This window comes from Patella vulgata, chromosome 1, assembly GCF_932274485.2.
Source record: "Patella vulgata chromosome 1, xgPatVulg1.2, whole genome shotgun sequence".
NCBI classification, from domain to species: Eukaryota; Metazoa; Mollusca; class Gastropoda; family Patellidae; genus Patella; species Patella vulgata.
This window is the reverse complement of record NC_065879.2, coordinates 37272062-37292555: the sequence shown is the minus strand read 5'-3', so window position 1 is coordinate 37292555 and position 20494 is coordinate 37272062. Positions and strand designations below refer to the sequence as shown.

Below are 20494 nucleotides of genomic sequence, written 5' to 3'. Positions count from 1 at the left end.
ATTGACATGAACATTCGGAACGTGGATTAAATATGGAAATTATTGACAAGCGGTGGCCTTTTTTCATATTTTTTTGTGGTACCGGGTAATCATAAAACTTTATAAATGGACTATAATAACCACAGAGCATTGGGATTAGACCCTGTTATGAAATTTGATCAATAAAAATTATGAAATAAAGTGTGTTTATTTGTAAATGTTAGCCACAAAGTTGCCTGTAATTGGCAGGGATTTAATATAATTTATAAAATATACATAACATACAAGCTATTTTCAATTATGGGTCGATGAATATGTGAACGCAATATTATATTTACGAATAAACGTGTAATCGGTGATATATTCATTGTGAATAAAATTTAGTAGACTGACAATCAATTAATTGTTTCCAAATTGATATCATTGTCTTCAGATGCTAATTTGTTGCCCAAACTCAAACGATCGAAGGGGTCGTGTGCTGCTTTGATAGCAACACACGTGATTGTCAAAATTTGTCAATCTATACCCCCCTTCAAAATATTACGATGGTTTCGCTCATCACGTGTTGTGATGGAGACTGTCGAAAATACAAGCAAAAACATTGACTTTTCTAGAGAGAACTTTTTTTTTCGTCGGGATATTTAATTGTGCCATAGTTTTTATTCAACCTTAAGTGATTTCAAACACATAGGCAAGTTTTTAATAACAATTATTCAGTAGTCTGTTCACAATCAAAGAAATCCGTTTATAATTTACCACGGTTCAGACAGTAAGTTATGAATTTACTCAATTTTCAATCACTGTTTATGAGAAATATCTTTGATCCACAAACACAAAACTATGCACGTAGTTTCTTATTGGTGTATTTGATACATCAAAACAACAAAAGTTTTATAAAGGGCTATATTTTAGTTAAAATAAGGCGAATAATTTTGATCAAATTCTGAGAATGCTTTGTGAATTCGAGTAATGGTCTGATCCCGGATTGTAAGAAAATATCTTGAGAGTTATCTCCCGTAGTAAATTTTGATTACATCCGGGTCTTTGTCACCACAGCAATAATGTCAACACTGTGGCGGCCATAACAAGGAATTTGTCAAGTAAAGTGGTGTTAATTTCTACACGAAAAAGCTGAAATTACGCTGTCAAAATGAGTTTGAGGGGTACAAACAGTATCCTCACTGAGCTAGAATGGGACGAGGGATTGAGTATGCCTGTAGCAAACGCAGAAAACAAGTTGCTGGAGGAAGATGTAAGTACTAAGTATGGTACCGTAGTTAAAATGTAACTGAGCGCCATGGAAAACGCATCACTTAGTTTTTCGTATAACAAAATGATTGTGTAAACATATCTTATTTATTTTGCTTCTTATTGTGAACAATATTCAAATGGGAACACATCAATAACAACACATTTGTACACTTATGGATGTTTAATCTGTAATCAACGCGACAACGGTACACTACAAAGTCAGAGGCGTCAAAACCAAAAGTATACGACACACACACAGATGTCAGTAGCGCGTGTGTCCTCTAGGGCTCTTACGTACGCTGTGCAGCCGCGTCGCATGGAATTTACCAATGTTTGAAAGCAGCTTTTAAAGCAGCAATGGTGTGCATCTGTGGTCTCCGATACAGACGGCGTCCAATCTCATCCCAGAGACATGTTCTATCCGTGCCATGTCCGGAGACATGGCTGGCCAGTCCAAGACATTGATGTTGTTAGCAGCCAGGTAGTCCATACTAAAACGGGCGATATGCGGACGTGCGCTCGAAACATCGGAACAACAATTGGTTGCAAAACATCATCACGGTAGGCTACAGCATTAACGCGACCCCTGCATATGTGTAGGGCGGTCCGGTGATGAAATGTGAAGCCTCCCCACACCATTACACTCCCCCCACCCCATTGATTCGTTTTGAAGACGCAGCAGTCTGCAAGACGTCTCCACACACGTTGACGGCCATCAGATGAAAGCGACTCTCATCACTGAAGAGCACACTTTGCCAGTCTACTCTTCTCCATGTCTGGTGTCCTTGAGCCCATATCAAACGCCGCTGACGGTGATGATCCCTGAGGATAGCTCCAACATAAGGTCGTCGTGCACAGAGTCCTACTTCTCTTAGACGACGTCATACGGTGTTGGTACTTACTGGTCCTTGTCTTTCGACGACTGCTGCACCTGTTCGAGTCGCTGGGCGAAATCTGTCACGCAGATGAGTGACCCGGATGCAGCGGTCTTGAGTCTGGGTTGCAACGCGTTGTGGACCAGGACGTTGACGGTCACGTGTTGATCCAGTAACTCGAACACGTTCCACCAACCTTACAATGGTTGACTGATGACAATTGAAGTGTCTGGCAATAGCACATGTAGACATGCCAGCCCTGGACATTCCCATTGCTTCATTCCGTTGATTTTCAGTAAGTCTCGGCATCTCTAGCTCGATTCCTTTACACGTCCAACAACAAATTACAACAGATTGACGTTTCACAGTTCATGTACTGCACATTAAGTTGAAAACATGCTTTTAAAGGGCTCACACACAATGCTGCACGTGAATATTGGGTTTTTCATGTGCATCTCGTGCAATTTTTTTTTTGCACACCGGCCGATATTTTTTGCGTTTGGGAGCATTGTGTGAAACAATAGTTCATAGTATTGCATAATATTATACATACAAAACCACCTAGTAATAAAATATTTGGGGAAAAAAAAGTGATGCGTTTTCCATGGCGGTCAGTATATATATCCACTGGCACTGTAAAGTCCAAAAATTAAGTTTAACCATAGTCTGCCATAGATAGATAATACGTATTAGATCTATTTATGGTTTAACTAATAATATTTGATAAATTGTTATCATAATATTTTTTTTTTTTTCAATATCGCCCAACCTTAGCCAGAAATATATGAAGAAGAAAAGCTGATGAAGACACTAATTATTAATCTAACATATTAGGCCTATTGGCATGTCATCTGATTAATTAACTGGAACATGGAAAGTTTAGAGGAAAATTTGGTACTATTTTGATTATATTATTATTATTATCCTAGATTTTTGTTAATTTTTCAGTGACATTAATATTCTATTTTTTAGGTTCAAACAAAACAGAGGCAGATTGTTTCCGACACATCCGAGTTATCAGAAACAGACGATCGTCTTCATGCTATGTCAGAACATTTACGTAATGTTCGCCAAGAGCTACATCATACACAGGTACGGAGATCTTCTATTTATTTGAAAGCATGTGCACTTTTTGAAACTCTATTGTAAACGGCTTATTTAAGATCCTATTTCTTTTAGTTTTTTTATAGTTCAAAATTGTAATTTTACATGTCTTTACTACACTAGGATCTGGAAGAGTTGTTATATAACCTGCGTTCTGGTTAATATATGGATTAGCCAATGAAACGGTCTGTTGCATGGAGTTCTTGTTGTGAGATGCATGGAACTGTGCGTATCCTACTGATTGGTTAATCAAATGTCTTGACATAGGGTCAAAAGCCACTCATCATGTGACACCTCAGCCCACTACAACTGGTCAAATCTACATGTTTTCTTGTGTAAGACGTAACATTTTTCCGAAGTGATGAATGTTGAAATTTTGATCTGTATTTAAATGGCCAAAGTGCAGGGAACGCACATGCAAAACTTGTGACATGGGACTGCTTAAAATCGTGAAAAAAGACAAGTGTTGCGTTTGCACGAACAAAGTTCCTTACCGAGAACTGATATTGGGTTCAAACCCAGAACTCCACAAAATGAGACCATTCACAAGTTTCACCTATGTGCCATAAGATAGGAAAGCCCAAGAAAACGTTTACCAGAAATATTTCACGAATTGGGCATTGCGTTTTTAATGGCTTTGAGTGTATGTTAGGACCTTTCTGATTTAACCAGTCACTCTTAAAGTCTCTTATCTTCAATATATCTAATAATAGTAAGTGCAGGGGAACCACACTACACACAAGACAAATCTGCGAATAAGACAAACTATGGACATTGCAAGCAATCAACAACAAATATCAAATCAAGTAAAAGAAGTAAAGGAAGTTTTGCATGTTTAAATTTAAAATCCATTTCTCACCGTTCTCGAAATGAGTATGAATATTTATAATATCTTTATATACATGTGCTATAGCTTTACTTGAGATTATTTTCTTTCATTCAGGGTTTGGTTAATGCTAGGAAGAAAGAGACTGAAACAGAAGAACATCTACTAGTAATTGCTCAACGTGAAGAAGGGCGTTTGAAGCAAGAGATTAAAAGGATCGCTAAAGAATATGAAGATCTTAAGGAAAAGAAAAATATATATGAGGTAATTGTAAAATTAACCGTAATTAATAAAACTAATTATTTATAAAAGAAAATTATACTTTTTCTAACTTCTTCATTGTTACTGTTATTTAAACATCCTCAACATATTAACAATTCTGTCATTTTTTGTATTTTTTCAGAATAACATTTTCCGGCAAGCTCAACTGTTAGAAGAAATGAAGTCACAGATGAACTGGGATCAGCAGGCTCTAGAGGCATGGCTGGAAGAATCGGCTCGTAAAGATGAAGATTCCATGACCTTACAGAAATACACCAGACAAGATGAAAGCAAAATAAAGGTATAAAATATACTGTAGTACAAAATGTATGCAACCGACTAACTACAGCTATTTCGAAAATGGGGGGTTGGATGGCCGAATGGTTAGCGCATGTACGTTGTATCATAAGGTCTGTCTTTCAGTCAGCTGGCATGGTTTCGATTTTCCGGTTTTACGTGACAAAGAGTAGGGGCATCTGTTCAATCTCGTGGGTTTTCTCTGGGTCCTCCGGTTTCCTCCCACCGCTAAAGACCTATGCACAAGCAAATTGTTGAAATAAAATTGAACCATATATGTTAGTCCAGAAATGACCTAGTTTTGTTGAGTGGACATTAAACCTCATTTCTCTCTCTTATTTCAAAAATAAATTGCAGAAAGCTTGCCTTAGTACTTTATAAATACCCATGAAATCAACCCTAGCAGTATTGAAAACTTTATGTAAGCCTCAATCAAGAAATGTTTGTCTCATAATTTGAGTCGTATTGCATTTTGTTTGAACATTATATGATTTATTCTCTATACCTGATTTATTACCGACACAAATAGGATAATGATACAGCCTTCCACAGAATGAATATCTTAAGATAATATTTTTTTTTACAGGAACTGTCATTAAGAATGGAGAAATTAACAGAAGAGGCCAGACAAAAACGGCGTCAACTTGATCATGAGTTGACAGACACACTGACAGCACAGGTATTATATATTATATTGAGAAGCGATCGAAACTCAACACTTTTATAAATAGATGATAGTAAATCTCGTTTGAGAGATACAGTTTAATCTTAAAATTCTGAATGTAAAAACATACGATCACACCCATAACATGTGCGAATGATGTTTACATTACCACAAATTAATTATCTTAATAAATATTGAATTTGACAGAATAGGAATATGTGGAAAATCATAAATCAATGATGCAGACATGGGTTATGAAATGTGGCTTTTGAAAAAGCTAGGGTCATTACATATCTGCAGGATCACACGCTGACCGCTTTCTGTACTGCTATGGTGAGGTTTCATCGGTGCTGATATATTAGTTGTTATACAAGAAGGGGGGGTGGGTGGCTGAATGGTTAGCGTGCACGCGCTGTATCCTAAAGTCTGTCATTGAGTCGACTGGCGTGGTTTCGAATCCCCGGTTGTACGTGACAAGGAGTAGGGTTGCCTGTCCAACCTCGTGGGTTTTCTCCGGGTCCTCCAGTTTCCTCCCACTGCTAAAGACCCCTATGCGCAAGCGAATTATTGAAATAAAATTAAACCCGAAATGACCTAGTTTGTGTCGAGTGGACGTTAAACCCCATTTGTCTCTCTCTCTCTGTTCCCCAATCCCATTTAGACAACCTGAATAAAAGTATTGTTTATAAAAAAAAAACTGACAACACACATTACTAGTTTTGATCACTTTTATTTTAACTGTCATGGTTATTTTTAGATCGAGTTGGATAAAACAGCCGAAGATTTCCGTAAAGCTCACATTGATCGTCAAGATTTAATTAAACAGTGGGAACATACAATAGAACAAATGCAGAAACGAGATAAAGACATGGATTTATTAGCAGCCGTAAGTATGGAATAAATAACAATTATTTCAATGAATACTGGTACTATGGAAACAGGAATAATTGAAAGCAATAAATATGAATATGTTAAATGTAAATTGAATTCCAGTTATGTTAATTTCAAAATACTTTTCTGTTCTGTTAAAATAACAGAGTACTTATCTGTAGATCATAACTCAACTGACAGTGGACTGTAGAACGTCTTCATGTTATATTTCTTTTTTATACGCCCACTGTTGAACACAACATTAGTATTAATTTTATCTATACAAATAAAATGTTAAACACTAAACAGTGATAATTATCATCTTACAAAACAAATCAACCAATTGAATTTAATCAACACTATTAATTTTAAGCTCAATTTAAAGTAGCTGTAAGTCTAACTCAATCTCATCCAAAATCTTCCACATCGAAACACAAATTATTTGTTAATTTAAATCAACATTGATGTTGTGATCATACCGGGAAAAGATGGGCTTCCGATATCCAATATTCAAGACAAAATAAACATTTTACCATTGGTACACGAATCGTGTACCATAATGCGTTTCAGTGACTTGAAGAATGAGGCTAGACATATTCTACAAGTCATGTCAAATGGTGACTTCATATTCTTATATGGAGAGCATGCGCAATGAATACTATCAGCATAGACTCAAATAACCAGACGCTAGAGATTTCCATTCGATTGAGACTTCTGGCGTTTTTCGCCAAACATAATTGTTTTGAAATTAGAGTAAAAACGGAAACGATTGAATGTAAATCAGTTTATATACATTCATATTACAATATTATATGCGTTGCGACCTATTTGTGTCAATTTCAAGGCCCGAAATATTAGTGATTTAACTCCTTTAAAAGGGACTTCTACCTTAAAGATACATTATGGGAGATTACATAAAGAGCTGGTAGTTCTCACTATAATAGTTACAAACTAGATAATGTAAAGGGAATTTTCTGAAAATTTCAGTCAAATTGATCCACCCTGAACCTAGATTTTAGCAATTGAATTTTCGGCCTAGCTTCGATCATCATTACTAAAGTCGATGCGATAAAAAACATAGTCTCGATTGTCCATTTCATGATTAAAGCATGAGTGGAAGTTGAACAGCAGATCGAAACCTAATCCAATAAACATTGCAGGATAGCGATGACATCGAGAGATGATTATGGTCTGGATAAGTTAATTAATGTCTAATTAATAATTTAGATAACATTTCAAGCTTAAAGAAAGACCTGCAATAGGCAGATTTAGCTCTTGCATAATATCCCTGGTTGTACGTGACAAGGAGTAGGGTCGCCTGTCCAACCTCGAGGTTTTCTCTGGGTCCTCCAGTTTCCTTCCACTGCTAAAGACCCCTATGCGCAAGCGAATTATTGAAGTAAAAATAAACCATGTTAGTCTCGAAATGACCTAGTTTGTGTCGAGTAGACGTTAAACCCCATTTCTCTCTCCCTCTCTTGCATAATGTATGTTTAATGCTAAAATTTTACTCTCCATCTTTTGACATTTCAAACTAAGAAAAAAAACTCAATTAAATTAATTTTGAAACAACTTTTTTATGTCTTGTAGCAATTGGCAAAAGTTAAGATAGAAGTAAGAAAGCGAGAAGAAATGATCAAAGAAAAGCAACAGTTTTTAGACAGCCAATCAGAAAACAATACTGAACAAGAAAAGAAAATCTCTATTGCAGAAAGGACGTCTGCTAGAATCCGATTAGAATTACAAGAAGCAGAAACGCAAAGATTACAATTTCAAGATGAGGTAAATATGTAAATCATTATCTATGCTTAAAAATGCTGCCTTCAATTATTGGTCCAATATATTGTTGCACGCGGCCTTTCGAAGAAAGCAGGGGACTATTAATATGGTTCTGTTCGTCTGTCCATCTGTCCATCACACTTTTTGGGACACAATAACTCTCCTTCTAATTGAGCTAAAATGTTCAAACTTGGTGTTGGCATTTATTAGGTGAATTCCTTTGATGGAGTTCGAAGATGAGCATTTTCTGCTAAGGGTAAGCCGAGATAAGCAAATTGACTGGTTGATGCTTTGGGACACGGTAACTTTGGTTCTAATCAAGGTATTATATAAATCGATTCATTATATAAATACCTTGACAAAGTTTGAGATGATAATTTTCTGCTTAGACTAAGCAGCAATAAGCAATTTGATTGTTCAAGACTTTGAAACATAACAACTCTGCTTTTAATTGAGATAGAATATTTAAATTTGATGTAGATGTTCATTAGGTGAATGTCTTGAATGATTTCAAGGGTAAATATTTCCCACTAAAGCTAAGCAGAACTAAGCAATTTCATTGGTCGATGCTTTGGGACGAGATAGCTTTGATTTTATCTGATGGAGAGTGATGAAACTTAGTGTATATAGTTTCACTTCCAGGTACTTTATTTAAAAACCTAGCTGAGTTTGATCTGAACATTTTATGCTTAGACTAATACTAATAATAGATAATCAGTTTGATTGCTCGATACGTTTCAAAAGATGCAATAAATGAACTAATATGTGTCATCTATTTATTTTGGTATTTCGGTGGGGGACATCAGCCTCACTGTTGGCTTGTTTATATTATGTATGCATTAAAAAATTATACTATTATAATTGAAAAACTGGAAGAAATATTTGTTGTCTATTCAAAGACGAGATCCTTGATCCCCCACACACATACAAACTAGAGTTTACAAAAGTCACAAAACTTGGCCTATGTTTCTAACTTGGATAACGTCTGGTTTTATTTTATATTTACAGTTAGATACATTAAAAAGAACAGTTGATAGAACAGCTACAGATTTAGAATCTACACGATCTAATGTATCACAATTAAAAAAAGATGTCATAGATAAAACTAATCAGTAAGTTAGTTCTTTATTTGAATAAAGAAAGTGATGCAGGACAGAGGGCCTGACAATGTACACATTGGCGTGCACGTAAAAGATCCCTAGGATATAAGAGTTGGCTGTAGTGCCACTGTCCAGGCAAACTTTCCCTCATAGCACACTGTATGGCATATGCCTGTCTTCATTAGCCCAGTTCGGAACAGAACAGTAGGACGTTAAACCCCATTTCGTTTCATTTCATTTCATCTTTGAATAAAAAAATATATATTCCCGGGCATAAGAGCCCTACCAAAACAATCTGTCAGGGTCATGTCATGATTCTAAATAGCAGATGATATTAGGTGCTACCTTTGATAAATAACTTTATGGTTGCAACTCCTTTGATAATTTTTTTTTCTGGAAGACTGTGCTGGATTCCTCTGTGAGCCCTCTTGCTTGTTACGTAAAACTATGTTCAAGAGCAGATGAAGATAAGACAAAAATGATCAAGTCATTTCAATAAACTTTTGTTTTTAGTCCTTCAATGATTCTTTTTTTCCTGCTTTGATTTTATGTTTGGTTGTCATGACATGGATGTTTTTCATTGCAATCCCTCACTCAAAATTTCAGATTAGAAATGGCCAAAGAATTGCGAGAACAATTAGTAGATAAACTGAAAGTAGCCACTGAGTCTACTCTCTCTGCAGAAGAAAAAGCTGCAAGGATGGATGAATATTTAAACAAAGAGGAAGAAAGACAGAGAGATATTGAACAACAATTAAAATATTTACGTGATATGCAGTTCCGTAAAATGCAGGAATTACACGATAACAAAACAGAAGAAAAAAATATCGAAGCTGAAATTCAGGTAAACTTCTTTCTTGTAGTTTCATAATTTTTTTTTACCTTAAAACTGTCTAATGAATATTATATAATTAGATTTCTTTGATTACTATAGTCTGTTGTTGCACATTAAAATTATTGCAGAAAAATATGTCAGTAAGATCTTGTTGCAAAATTTTATTAATGGCAAAAATTGTTAGTTTAATATTTTATCTGTTGGAAAAACATTCCAAATGAATATTTGGAATGTTTAGTGGATAGATGAACTGGATTATTAAATTGTTTTCATAATTGTCCGCTGGACTAGTAATAGAATAGGTCTTATCATGTATTATCATTCAATTCACCTGACAGAATATTATTATTTGGGTACCAGTAGATATAGCAATATCTTTAGCAATTGACACTAGACGAGATAATGGTTTTCTTATACTTCAATAATACTAATTGTATTTAAAGTCATGATTACTAACCATTTGTCTTTCTGATGAATTAGATATTTCACACATGGATTTATTGGTTGAAATTATAAAAAATTTGATGACATTCTTGTACATATTGTCTTGATTTGTCTAACCAAGAATATTATGTTGTATGATTAATATTGTATTTGTAGGGAAGTTATGCGGCTTTAAGAAATCTATCAAGTAAAGTCAGTAAATTGGATACAGATTCTTTAAAACAACAAGAAATTATTTATAATCAGGTGAAGTATTAACCATTCAATATAATTCACATAAAAGGTATTTTCTGAGTTTGAGGGGGGTTGGATGGCCGACTGGTTATTGTGTACACGCTATATCATAAGGTCTTTCATTGAGTCAACTGGTGTAGTTTCAATTCCCCGGTCTCTTACTCTCTCTCTCTCTATATATTTTCTGAGTCTGAGAAACCTCATTCCCATTTGTTAGGCATAACCTGGCAAGAAATTATCTTTGGGATCGAACCAAAAATATGTGGTCTACAGTATAATTTTCTAGTATGTGAAAGTTCACAAGTGCAATTTATTAACTAGAATATCTCGTTTCCTTACAAGAGGTTAATTTGGGAAAATTAAGAATCGCTTTCATGTCAATGTGTATCAAAATTTTGCAGTCCCATGTTTCTGAAGCCAATCCATTCTCAGCTAAGGTGTTTTGGCTAGAATTTATTAAATGAAAGATTGGCTAGTCTTTTTGCAACTGTATTTAGTGGTGATTTTATTCTGCTTCCTTTACCTTTTTGTGACATGAGAAAGAAATTATGAAGTTTAAACGCATTTTTCAAAATTTATCTTTCCATTCACATTTAAACTCTTAAAAGCTTGTGAATATGATAAAGAAATAAGTGTGAGTTGAATCTTTAAAGATTCATTGGTATTGTTTATTTGAAAGACCACTGTTTTACAAAGTTACTGATTCAGGAAAGAGTATATATACAGAATTGTTGGAGTTTTTAAAAACTTATTAATTAATAAGTAGGATTTGTTTACATAGATTTTAGGCTGTCTGTGTTCGTTATTAGAATAATTGATTTATTTCCTCCATTAAAATCATGTGTTCAATGTTGATGTTTTTTTTTCTATATTGTAGGATTTTGCTATTCAACAATTGGAGAGAAGAATGAATCGTATGCAGGGGGAAAAGAGTAATGAAGAGAAATTACATTTAGAAGCTAAAATAGTTTCTTTAACTAAAGAATTAGAAAATAAACAAGCCACACATACTTTATTAACTAATCAACTTAAAAGACTACAGGTTAATATTTATAGTATTTATATCTTTAAACATACATTAGTTCACATCTTAATCTGCCTTTTGCAAGTCTTTCTTTAGGCTTCAGGTGTTATAGAAATTATTAAATAGACCTTTATTTACATGACAAGCTGAAAATCAACTTTGTATCCCCTCGAATGGCTTGGATATTTTCTTTTTTTTATCATCTGTTTTTGAATTATTATAGCAAGAATAGCCAACTCTTTAGTATGCATAATTTCCCAATGGTTACCTGTCGGCACTTTGTTGATTGGGAGCCACGGTGGGTAAGGCGCTGGCTCGCTAGCCTGGAGGTTGCGAGTTCGCTCTCGGTGTTGGCCGACAAGAGTTCATCAGGATTTTCCAACGTGGTTTCCCCTCATCAGGGATGCAGGACAGAGGGCCTGACAAGGACAGCTGTCTAGTCGTTCGGATGGGACGAAAAACTGAGGTCCTGTATGCATGTAAAAGATCCCTTGACAGTTGGAATTTGATATAAGAGTAGCCCTAAGCACCACTGTCCAGGAAAAATTTCCCTCATAGCACACTGTATGGCGTACGCCCATCTTCATTAGCCCAGTCTTAGCAGAACAGTAGTACGTTAAACCCCATATTATTTCATTTCATTTCTACTTTGTTGATTTTGTGGCATAAATGTTTTCCCTTTGATGATTCAATATATAAAGATAAGATATGAGTTGTCACTCTGTATTTTTAATTTGTTTGAGCATTGTTCACAAAGATTCAAACTAGTTTTTAGTTTAATAATTACAACTGAATGATACTTCTGGTCCCTGGTCTCATCTGTTACCCGACATGACATGTAACACAATCACGATGCCAACATTTGTTTGTGAAGCTGGCAAATTTGGGGATTTAGTGAATTATATCTGCTTGTACAGAGATTTGCTATTCCCTATAATATTTCAGATTACCAATATGTTAATTTTTGTTTTACAGTACCAGTAATTAGATTGTATCAGAACATTTTTGATAGATAAATAAAACATTATTTGGCAGTGATATTAATAATATAGAAGTTTATCAAAATATATATTTTTATTTTATCTGCATTTTACAGGATGATGTGCGTCGAGTTACTTATGATTTACAGAAGACTGGTGCTGAGAAAGATGATTTAACCAGTAAAATAGAAGAACTTGATTTATATAATGACAGTTCAGAACGGGAACTTCGTAAAATTATTTCTACTAAACAGGTATAGTTCATTGTCATACTAATCCTTTGATCTTTATGTATATTTCATTGTAATATAAACTGTAATAGATATACTGATTAGTGTATGTGTTTGATTTATTACTGTCCTCTACCAGGATATATTAAGGTAACAGGAAAAAAAGGGAGCCGTGGTTACTCATGAAGTCCCAGGTTCAATCCTGGTGTTCGCCTAGAAAGTTCCTAAGGAATTTTCGCCGTGGTTACTCTAGTGAGAGTGCCGCAGGTTAAAGACTTTGACAAGGAACAGCATCTGGGATGAATAAAAAGAGGCCCTGTGTACACATGGCCGTGCGTGTAAAAGAACCTTTGACAGTTGGAAGTCAAAATAAAAGTAGACTGAAGCTCTGCTGCCTGGGCAAAATCCCCCCCCCCCCCATAGCACACTGCACGGTGTATAACAGTCTTAATTTGCCCATATGGAGCAGAAAAGTAGGATGTTAACATCATTTCATTATATTTCACATAAAAAAAAGGAAATTTAGGATTATTCAAAAATGCAACCAATGAACATTTAGTCAGAAAAAGTTCAGTAATTTTGTTTAAATTCTATTCAGTCACATGTATTCTATTACTTAGCAATTGCCTGTACTGTGTTTAAAACTAGTTCATGAATGATTTTCTATATGGGTATTACTATTAATTGTTGATTACAGAGTATGATGGTGGATGAAAATGTGATGAAATTAGAGATAAAAAGATTAAGAGATGCTCTTAATGAAAAATCTGATACAGTTTATAATCTAGAAAAACGTCAGTTACAGCTTGATACAGTAAGTCAATTTTCACATTTTTTAATACAAATAGTTTTTAAACAAAATATATGTAAATGAAATTATTGTGATTTTAAATTGCCTCGTATAATAATAACAGATCTGTATGAATTTGTTATTATTTTGTTATGAAATTTATGTAAATAAAATTATGGTTTCAAGTTGTCTGATTAAATAATAGATCTATATGAATTTGTTATTATTTTTAAATATATATAAATAAAATTGTTATGGTTTTAAATTGTCTTAAGAAATAAATATGCATTATAAAGGATAATCTCTTACATTGTTTGAAAATTAAATCTGTTTTTATACTACTGATCATTAGAATTATGTTGTATGTAATAATCTCTACTAGGGATTTACACATTTCTTCATTATTTTTTACATTTGTAAAGTATAATTAAAACCCTTTTTCCTAGGCAATGAAAGAAAGAAAAGAAGAAATTAATATTCATCGAGATATGTTGGTGTCACAGTATCGGGTAGCTAACGATGAGAGGCAACAAATTAGCGCTGAACTTCATGAAAGAATTTCGAAGATAGATAAATTGAGAAAAAGGTAAAATTCTGTAATAATAGCATGAAAAGACTGGAGTGTAAAAGGAATAGAGATGTTTTGTCAAGCATTTCAGTCAAAACATTTAAGGAATTTATCCAGATATATCAGTTGCAAGTATGTCTGGAAGTTTAATTATTTCTAAAGGAAAAATACCTGGTTACTTTCCCAAACATTGCAGTGTGAGATAATATGCTAGATCCAGATCTTTTATCACACATATCATGGAAATACTTATTACCCAGATATTTGAGTCCAAATCTCTGTAAGTTTACCCAAACATTTACATGCTAACACAGTCATTTCAGTGGGAACTGTGTGTGGATGTTTTTCCAGTCATTTCATTGGGAAATGTGGATGTTTACTGAGTTGTTTCAGTGTAGAGGGGTTGGATGGCTGAATGGTTAGCGTGCGCGCTGTATCATAAAGTCTGTCATTGAGTCGACTGGCGTGGTTTCGAATCCCCGTTTGTATGTGACAAGGAGTAGGGTCGCCTGTCCATCCTCGTGGGTTTTCTCCGAGTCCTCCGGTTTCCTCCCACTGCTAAAGACCCCTATGCGCAAGCGAATTATTGAAATAAAATTAAACCATATGTTAGTCCCGAAATGACCTAGTTGTGTCGAGTGGATGTTAAACCCCATTTCTCTCTCTCTCTCTCTCTGTTTCAGTGTAAAGGTGTTTACTCAGTCATTTCATTGGGTAAATGTCTACAAACGTTTTACAATCGTTTTAGTCAAAATTATACTTACCCAGTCATTTAAATTGGAAATATGTGCAGTTTTTGTGATTGTTTTAGTCAACATTATACTTACCCAGTCATTTAAATTAGTATTATGTGCAGTTTTTGTCAAATGTATATAGATGTTAACCCAGTCATTTGTACTATTTATTTTATCACAGGTATGAAATTTTAATGGTTTCAATGGCACCACCAGAAGGAGAAGAAGATAAATCTCAGGCCTATTATGTTATAAAAGCTGCACAAGAAAAAGAAGAATTACAAAGAACAGGAGATGATTTGGATGCTAGAATACGAAAAGCAGAAAAAGAAATTAGAGCCCTTGAAAATACTCTTCGACTTATGAATGGTAGAAATGAACAATACAGAAAAAGTTTCAACAAAATAACTGAAACAAGTAAGGTTTTTACTTACAAATTTATTTTAATATTAGATATGTTTTGATTTGCGTACAGCCTCGGTCAGCCGGTTCTAACAATTTGACATTTTTGCTTTATAGTAATTTATTAAGGACATAAATTGTATAAACAAGGACTTGATAAAAAAAAAGAGATCCCTGAAACATGTAAACCCCATTTATATTATCACCTTTTCGTGATGCCATGTGCGGTCAAAGTTGAAGACATCATTCAAAAGTTTCCAAGCTAGATTAAAGTGCTTTTAATCAAATGATTTGTTTCTTTTGTAAAAGTAGATCTGAGTATTCTTTAAAATAAACTATATAATATGATATTATTATTATTATGTTGTCTAGGTGATGAAATGGAAGATAAACAACAAATAGAAGAACAGATGAGAGCCGTAATGGATAAATATAAATATAAACGAAGACAGATCCGTGAATTACAGGAAGATTTACAGACAATGAGTGGTACTTTAGATAATTTAGTTCGAGATGAAGATGCTTATGTTGAAATGATTGAAGATAAAAAGGTAAGATTATCAGTTTTACTCTTTAATACTATTTGAATCTATATGAGGATAAATCTGATGGCTGGATAAATTAAGTTATCACCCAATAATACATTCTACAGTAGATATCGCTTGTGTGATATATTTCATAATCTACTGTGATAGATATCGCCTTACATGAATTTGATTGGTCAGTTGAAAAGGAACCACTTTTTTTTATTTTCAAAAAACAGTTCATTTCTTATTAAAAGTAACTTTTTGTTTTATTAAAAATGAACTATTGTTATTCAATTGACCTTGATGGAAAGACTGGGTCAATATAAAGGACTTTGCAAGGGTGCTCTCAAAAACTGATGTATCACTATGCCGTAATGTACAGTAAAAGTGAAATCTACAGCAAAGAATTATATTTATCTATTTGTGCATGTAAGAATGGATTGGGTGATAAATAAAATCTCTTACTCGTCTTTTTTGATATCAAAAAATACTGGTAGGAGATTCTCTATATATCAACTTCACTCGGTTTCAAATACAGTATTGTATTTATATATTTTTTTTTTTTAATTTAACTGATGCACACTCTTACATGTATTTTATTCAAAATTCATGTAAGCAGTGGTATATATATAGTATGGAATTTTGTAAAATATTACAAACATTTATTTAGGCTACTTCATTGAAATTTTAGTTTGGTATTTAACAACCACTTTGTAACATTATAATACCAAAATAGAATTTTAGAAATGTGAACAAGATTGTTTTCATTCTTCAAAATTTTTTTCAAAATATACTGCAATACACATTGCCATAAACTTTACTAAATCCAATTATTTTAGGTCAAAATACACCGCCCTGACTTGAACATAATGTTTCTAAAATTATAAATCTTATAAGCCATGACCTGTTCCCATAACCAAATTGAAAATACATGTTGTAAAAATATCCATGTAAATAAAACAGGTTTTATTATTTTTATACAAAGATAATTGTTTTAGCCTCCCAATGTCTGAAAGTGTGTATATTTTGTAGAATAAAATTCTTCAATTGAACAAAGATTTGGATGAACAGAGAGCTAAATTAGAAAGAGTTGCAAAACAGGTGAGTCCAGTTTACTTTTATAAATTAAGATTGTATGTTTTCATATGGGGAACCTAATTCAAGTGCAATATTAGTCAAACTTTGTTAATTCTTTGAATCTTGAATTGTTATCAAAGTACAAGAATTTATATCCTGATTGTGCACACAAATTAGTATTGGTAGTTAATGTTTGGAAAACATGCAGTCAAATGTGTAATAATAGGAATAGTGTATAAAGTGTAATAATTGGAATAGTGTATAATAGTGTTATAATAGGAATAGTGTATGAGAGTGTAATAATAATTCTGTATGACATTGTGTGATTGCTTTACCTAATAGTCATTTATATATTTATGTACTTTTGTTTGTTAGAATGTGAAGTATTCTAAAGAACTGAGAACAAATAAGAAAAGTAAAGGAGAAACTGATGAAGAGGTAAAACAGGTTGCAATTTATTTAAAAGTTAAATCTTTTTAAAACCTACTTTTAAAAAAAATACATATAATACAGTAGGCTATTTCCTACCCAAAATTTCGATCATGATTGAGATATTTTATGGTATATGTATTATATTATAAATGACTTCTATTGACAGCGGGATTTTGAAGTACGAGAATTACGAGAGTTCAATAAGAATGTTATGAGACAAGTGGGAGAAAGTGCACAGAATAATCCAGAGATAGCAGAGGCTGTTAGCATGTACTTTGCTCAGGTGAGAAGTTTAGACTTAAAAGAGTTGAAATAATGTTGAACTTAAATATATTGATCATGAACATTTCTAATCCTCTTCTGTATCCAGTGGCAAGGACATATAGAAGCCTTGACAGTTGCAATTCCAAAAAGAGTCTATAGAAGCACGCCAATTGATCTCTGACATAGATATGAAATAAAGAATGCATATTGGCAAATACTGATTATATTAAAGTAAAAAGTTTCTTTTTACATTTAAAATCTGGATCTATATGAAAGTGATCTTAGGTCTTTAATTACACGGTTTAAAATATTCATAATAATTCATTTTGTGTTACAATTTATTTTTCAGGCCAATCTGCCACCACCTACACCATCAGGACGTGGGTTGGGAAGTGCTCGTAGTAGCTTATCTTCCGTTCGCAGTACAACATCTAGTGTTGGTAAAACTCCTCCATCAAGTCGTGGTAGACCTACACCAGTACAGATTGGATCTGATTTAGATGGTATGTAATGCAGTTGTTATTAATGAAAAGATATATATTGGGTTCTCTTTGGTGCATCATCATTGGCACCAGATAAATACTCTTATTTTTTATGCCTGTTGTGGTCAAAACTGGTCAATCTTTCAAACAGACTGAATTATTCACATCTGTGATAATACTTGATAAAGATTGGCTCTTTTCTTAGTTAAATGTTAATTTTTAGTATATTTTGGATTAAGCAATGAAAAATTACATAGTATAGTTTTCCAAAAATGCAAAGTAGGGATTTAGTCCTTGGTTGAATGTGCTCCTACATTGTGTTTTTGTTTGGGAACCTGTTTACTTGACAGTATATTTCCACTCAAATATTCTCTTCTTTTGCTAAGTTTTGAATTACTTCTTTTGCTTAGTTTCAAGCCTAACAATCTGAGGGTGGATGTTTCTCTACAGGACGGATGTTTTTCTTAATTTTCCTAACTGTTAAAAATTTTATCAAGAAGAAACATAATATGGTTGAAATCGAAATCTGATTAATGGATTTTATGTGTTTTATTTAACAGTATCTGGGGTCAGATCACCAGCAAGTTCTCGTTCTTCATTAAACAGTGTAAGAAGTGTCCGCAGTCAACTCAGCGCTGGTGGCAAGAACTAAGCAAAGATATAAAAGTGTCCAATTTTCTGTGATATTTGTCTTTCATATTTATAATTTGTAAATGTTTAAAAAGCATTATTTTCACTAAAACATTGTACAGTAAATGCATATTTTACCAAAGATATGAAAGTTTCTTATTGTTTTAATATCCATAAAACAATCTGAGGTATTTTTTAATATAGTTCAGTTAAAATGTGGTGTGTTATGTTAAATATTATTGTATTTACAAAATTAAAATTCAGATTTTAAATTTAATATTTGCATTTTATTTACATACAAAGAAGCTTTACTTGCTTTTACAGTGACACAACTAAACATAAATGTCAACATCATATTATACAAGCCAGGATATAAGGCACTGGTCACAGACATTTGTCAGGCACAAATTCAGAAAAATGTCAGGCACAAATTCAGAAAAATGTCAGGCACAATCCCTCTGACACCTGTCATTTTGTCTGGCACTGATCTGTCTTTTTTCTGTGTTTTTATTGATATTATTCATAAATTGAAAATATCAGGAACTATTTCATTAGTGTCTGATATTTTGTCAGGTACAACTAAAACTGTTATATCCAGTAGGCTTGATCATATTATAATGATGTATTTTTTAATCACCATTAAATCTTTCTCTTAAATTTAACTATTCATTTATGAATGTAAAAACTACTCTGTAAGTTGTTACTGTCCTATTTATTTGATTTGTGATATTTTTGGAATTGTATATTATGTACAAATATTTATTAAACATATATATATATAGTTAATAAATTATTAACTAATTGAATTTTATTTGTTTTCAGTAAGTCTTTTGTGTCCTTCTGGCTTATGTTGTAGCCACTGTCCATCATCCATCTGTTAACTTTTTATATTTTCAGTTTCTGGGTAGTACTAATTCCGATTTATTAAAATGAAGATGAGCAGGAGCACCTAGAAGTGGCAAATGAAGAATTTATTAAGACTTATAAACCAATTGAATGAATTCCAGCCGAATTTGGTTAATTTGCTCAGGCAACAGAAACTGTGAAAAATAATTACTAGACTAATAACTACATGTACTGTAAATGCCCTCAATGAAAATTATCAGTTAATAATTATTTTTTATTTAAATTCTATTGAGAATCAAGCCACCTAAAACAATTGTCAGTCTATCTTGGCACTAGTGATCTTCCTGGAATTATAGTTGACTAGGTATCTATCTTAACGTCTTGACAACATTCCTTATGAAACGCTGCAGGTTATTTATGATAAAGCAAGAGCTTTGGGGCTATTACAATAAAGCTCAAGCTGTCCATGGCTACATTTTCAAAATCACTTCTTGATTCTTCAAAATTGTTTTTGAGGAATTGAGCTCATAGTCTGCACTGAAAGATGCATTAGCTCTGCCATTTGGTAAAATTCATTTTTATATCCCGATATTGAAATGTGGTCGTATATTGTCGTCACGCCCATCGTCGGTTCGACGTCCACAATTGCTTGTTGACGCTCTAGAGGCTAAAGTAAAAATCTGGTTGACTTTACACAGTGTCTATGGTCATGAGACGAAGAAGCTTATTAATTTTCAGTGATTTCCGATATCTACTGCTATAGTTATGGCCCATGATCAATTTGAAAAATGAAATGGGGTTTAACGTCCTACTGTTCTGCTCCGACTACTGGCTACTGAAGACGGCAAATCACTTATGAAAATCTTGTAAGTCACACCCGATTAACTTTAAATTTATGGTCATGAGATGAAGAAGCCTGTTGGATTTCAAGGATTTCCGATAATTACTGTCAGAGTTATTGCCATTGATAACTTTGAATTAAAGTTAAT

The 20494-nt window shown here is 33.4% G+C and overlaps 1 protein-coding gene across 1 annotated transcript; it reads left to right on the top strand.

Annotated features, from left to right (window-relative positions):
• The first annotated feature begins 1029 nt into the window (after positions 1–1029).
• Positions 1030–19370, top strand: LOC126816129 (coiled-coil domain-containing protein 39). Its single transcript, XM_050542338.2, has 21 exons — positions 1030–1231; positions 3078–3197; positions 4153–4299; positions 4439–4597; positions 5180–5272; positions 6015–6143; positions 7718–7909; positions 8915–9018; positions 9613–9850; positions 10442–10531; positions 11397–11561; positions 12640–12777; positions 13451–13567; positions 13990–14129; positions 15027–15262; positions 15620–15798; positions 16807–16875; positions 17227–17289; positions 17450–17566; positions 17897–18050; positions 18590–19370. Exons 1-21 carry the CDS (start codon positions 1130–1132, stop codon positions 18679–18681), a joined length of 2844 nt encoding a protein of 947 aa, XP_050398295.1. The 5' UTR covers positions 1030–1129; the 3' UTR covers positions 18682–19370.
• The last annotated feature ends 1124 nt before the right edge of the window (positions 19371–20494 follow it).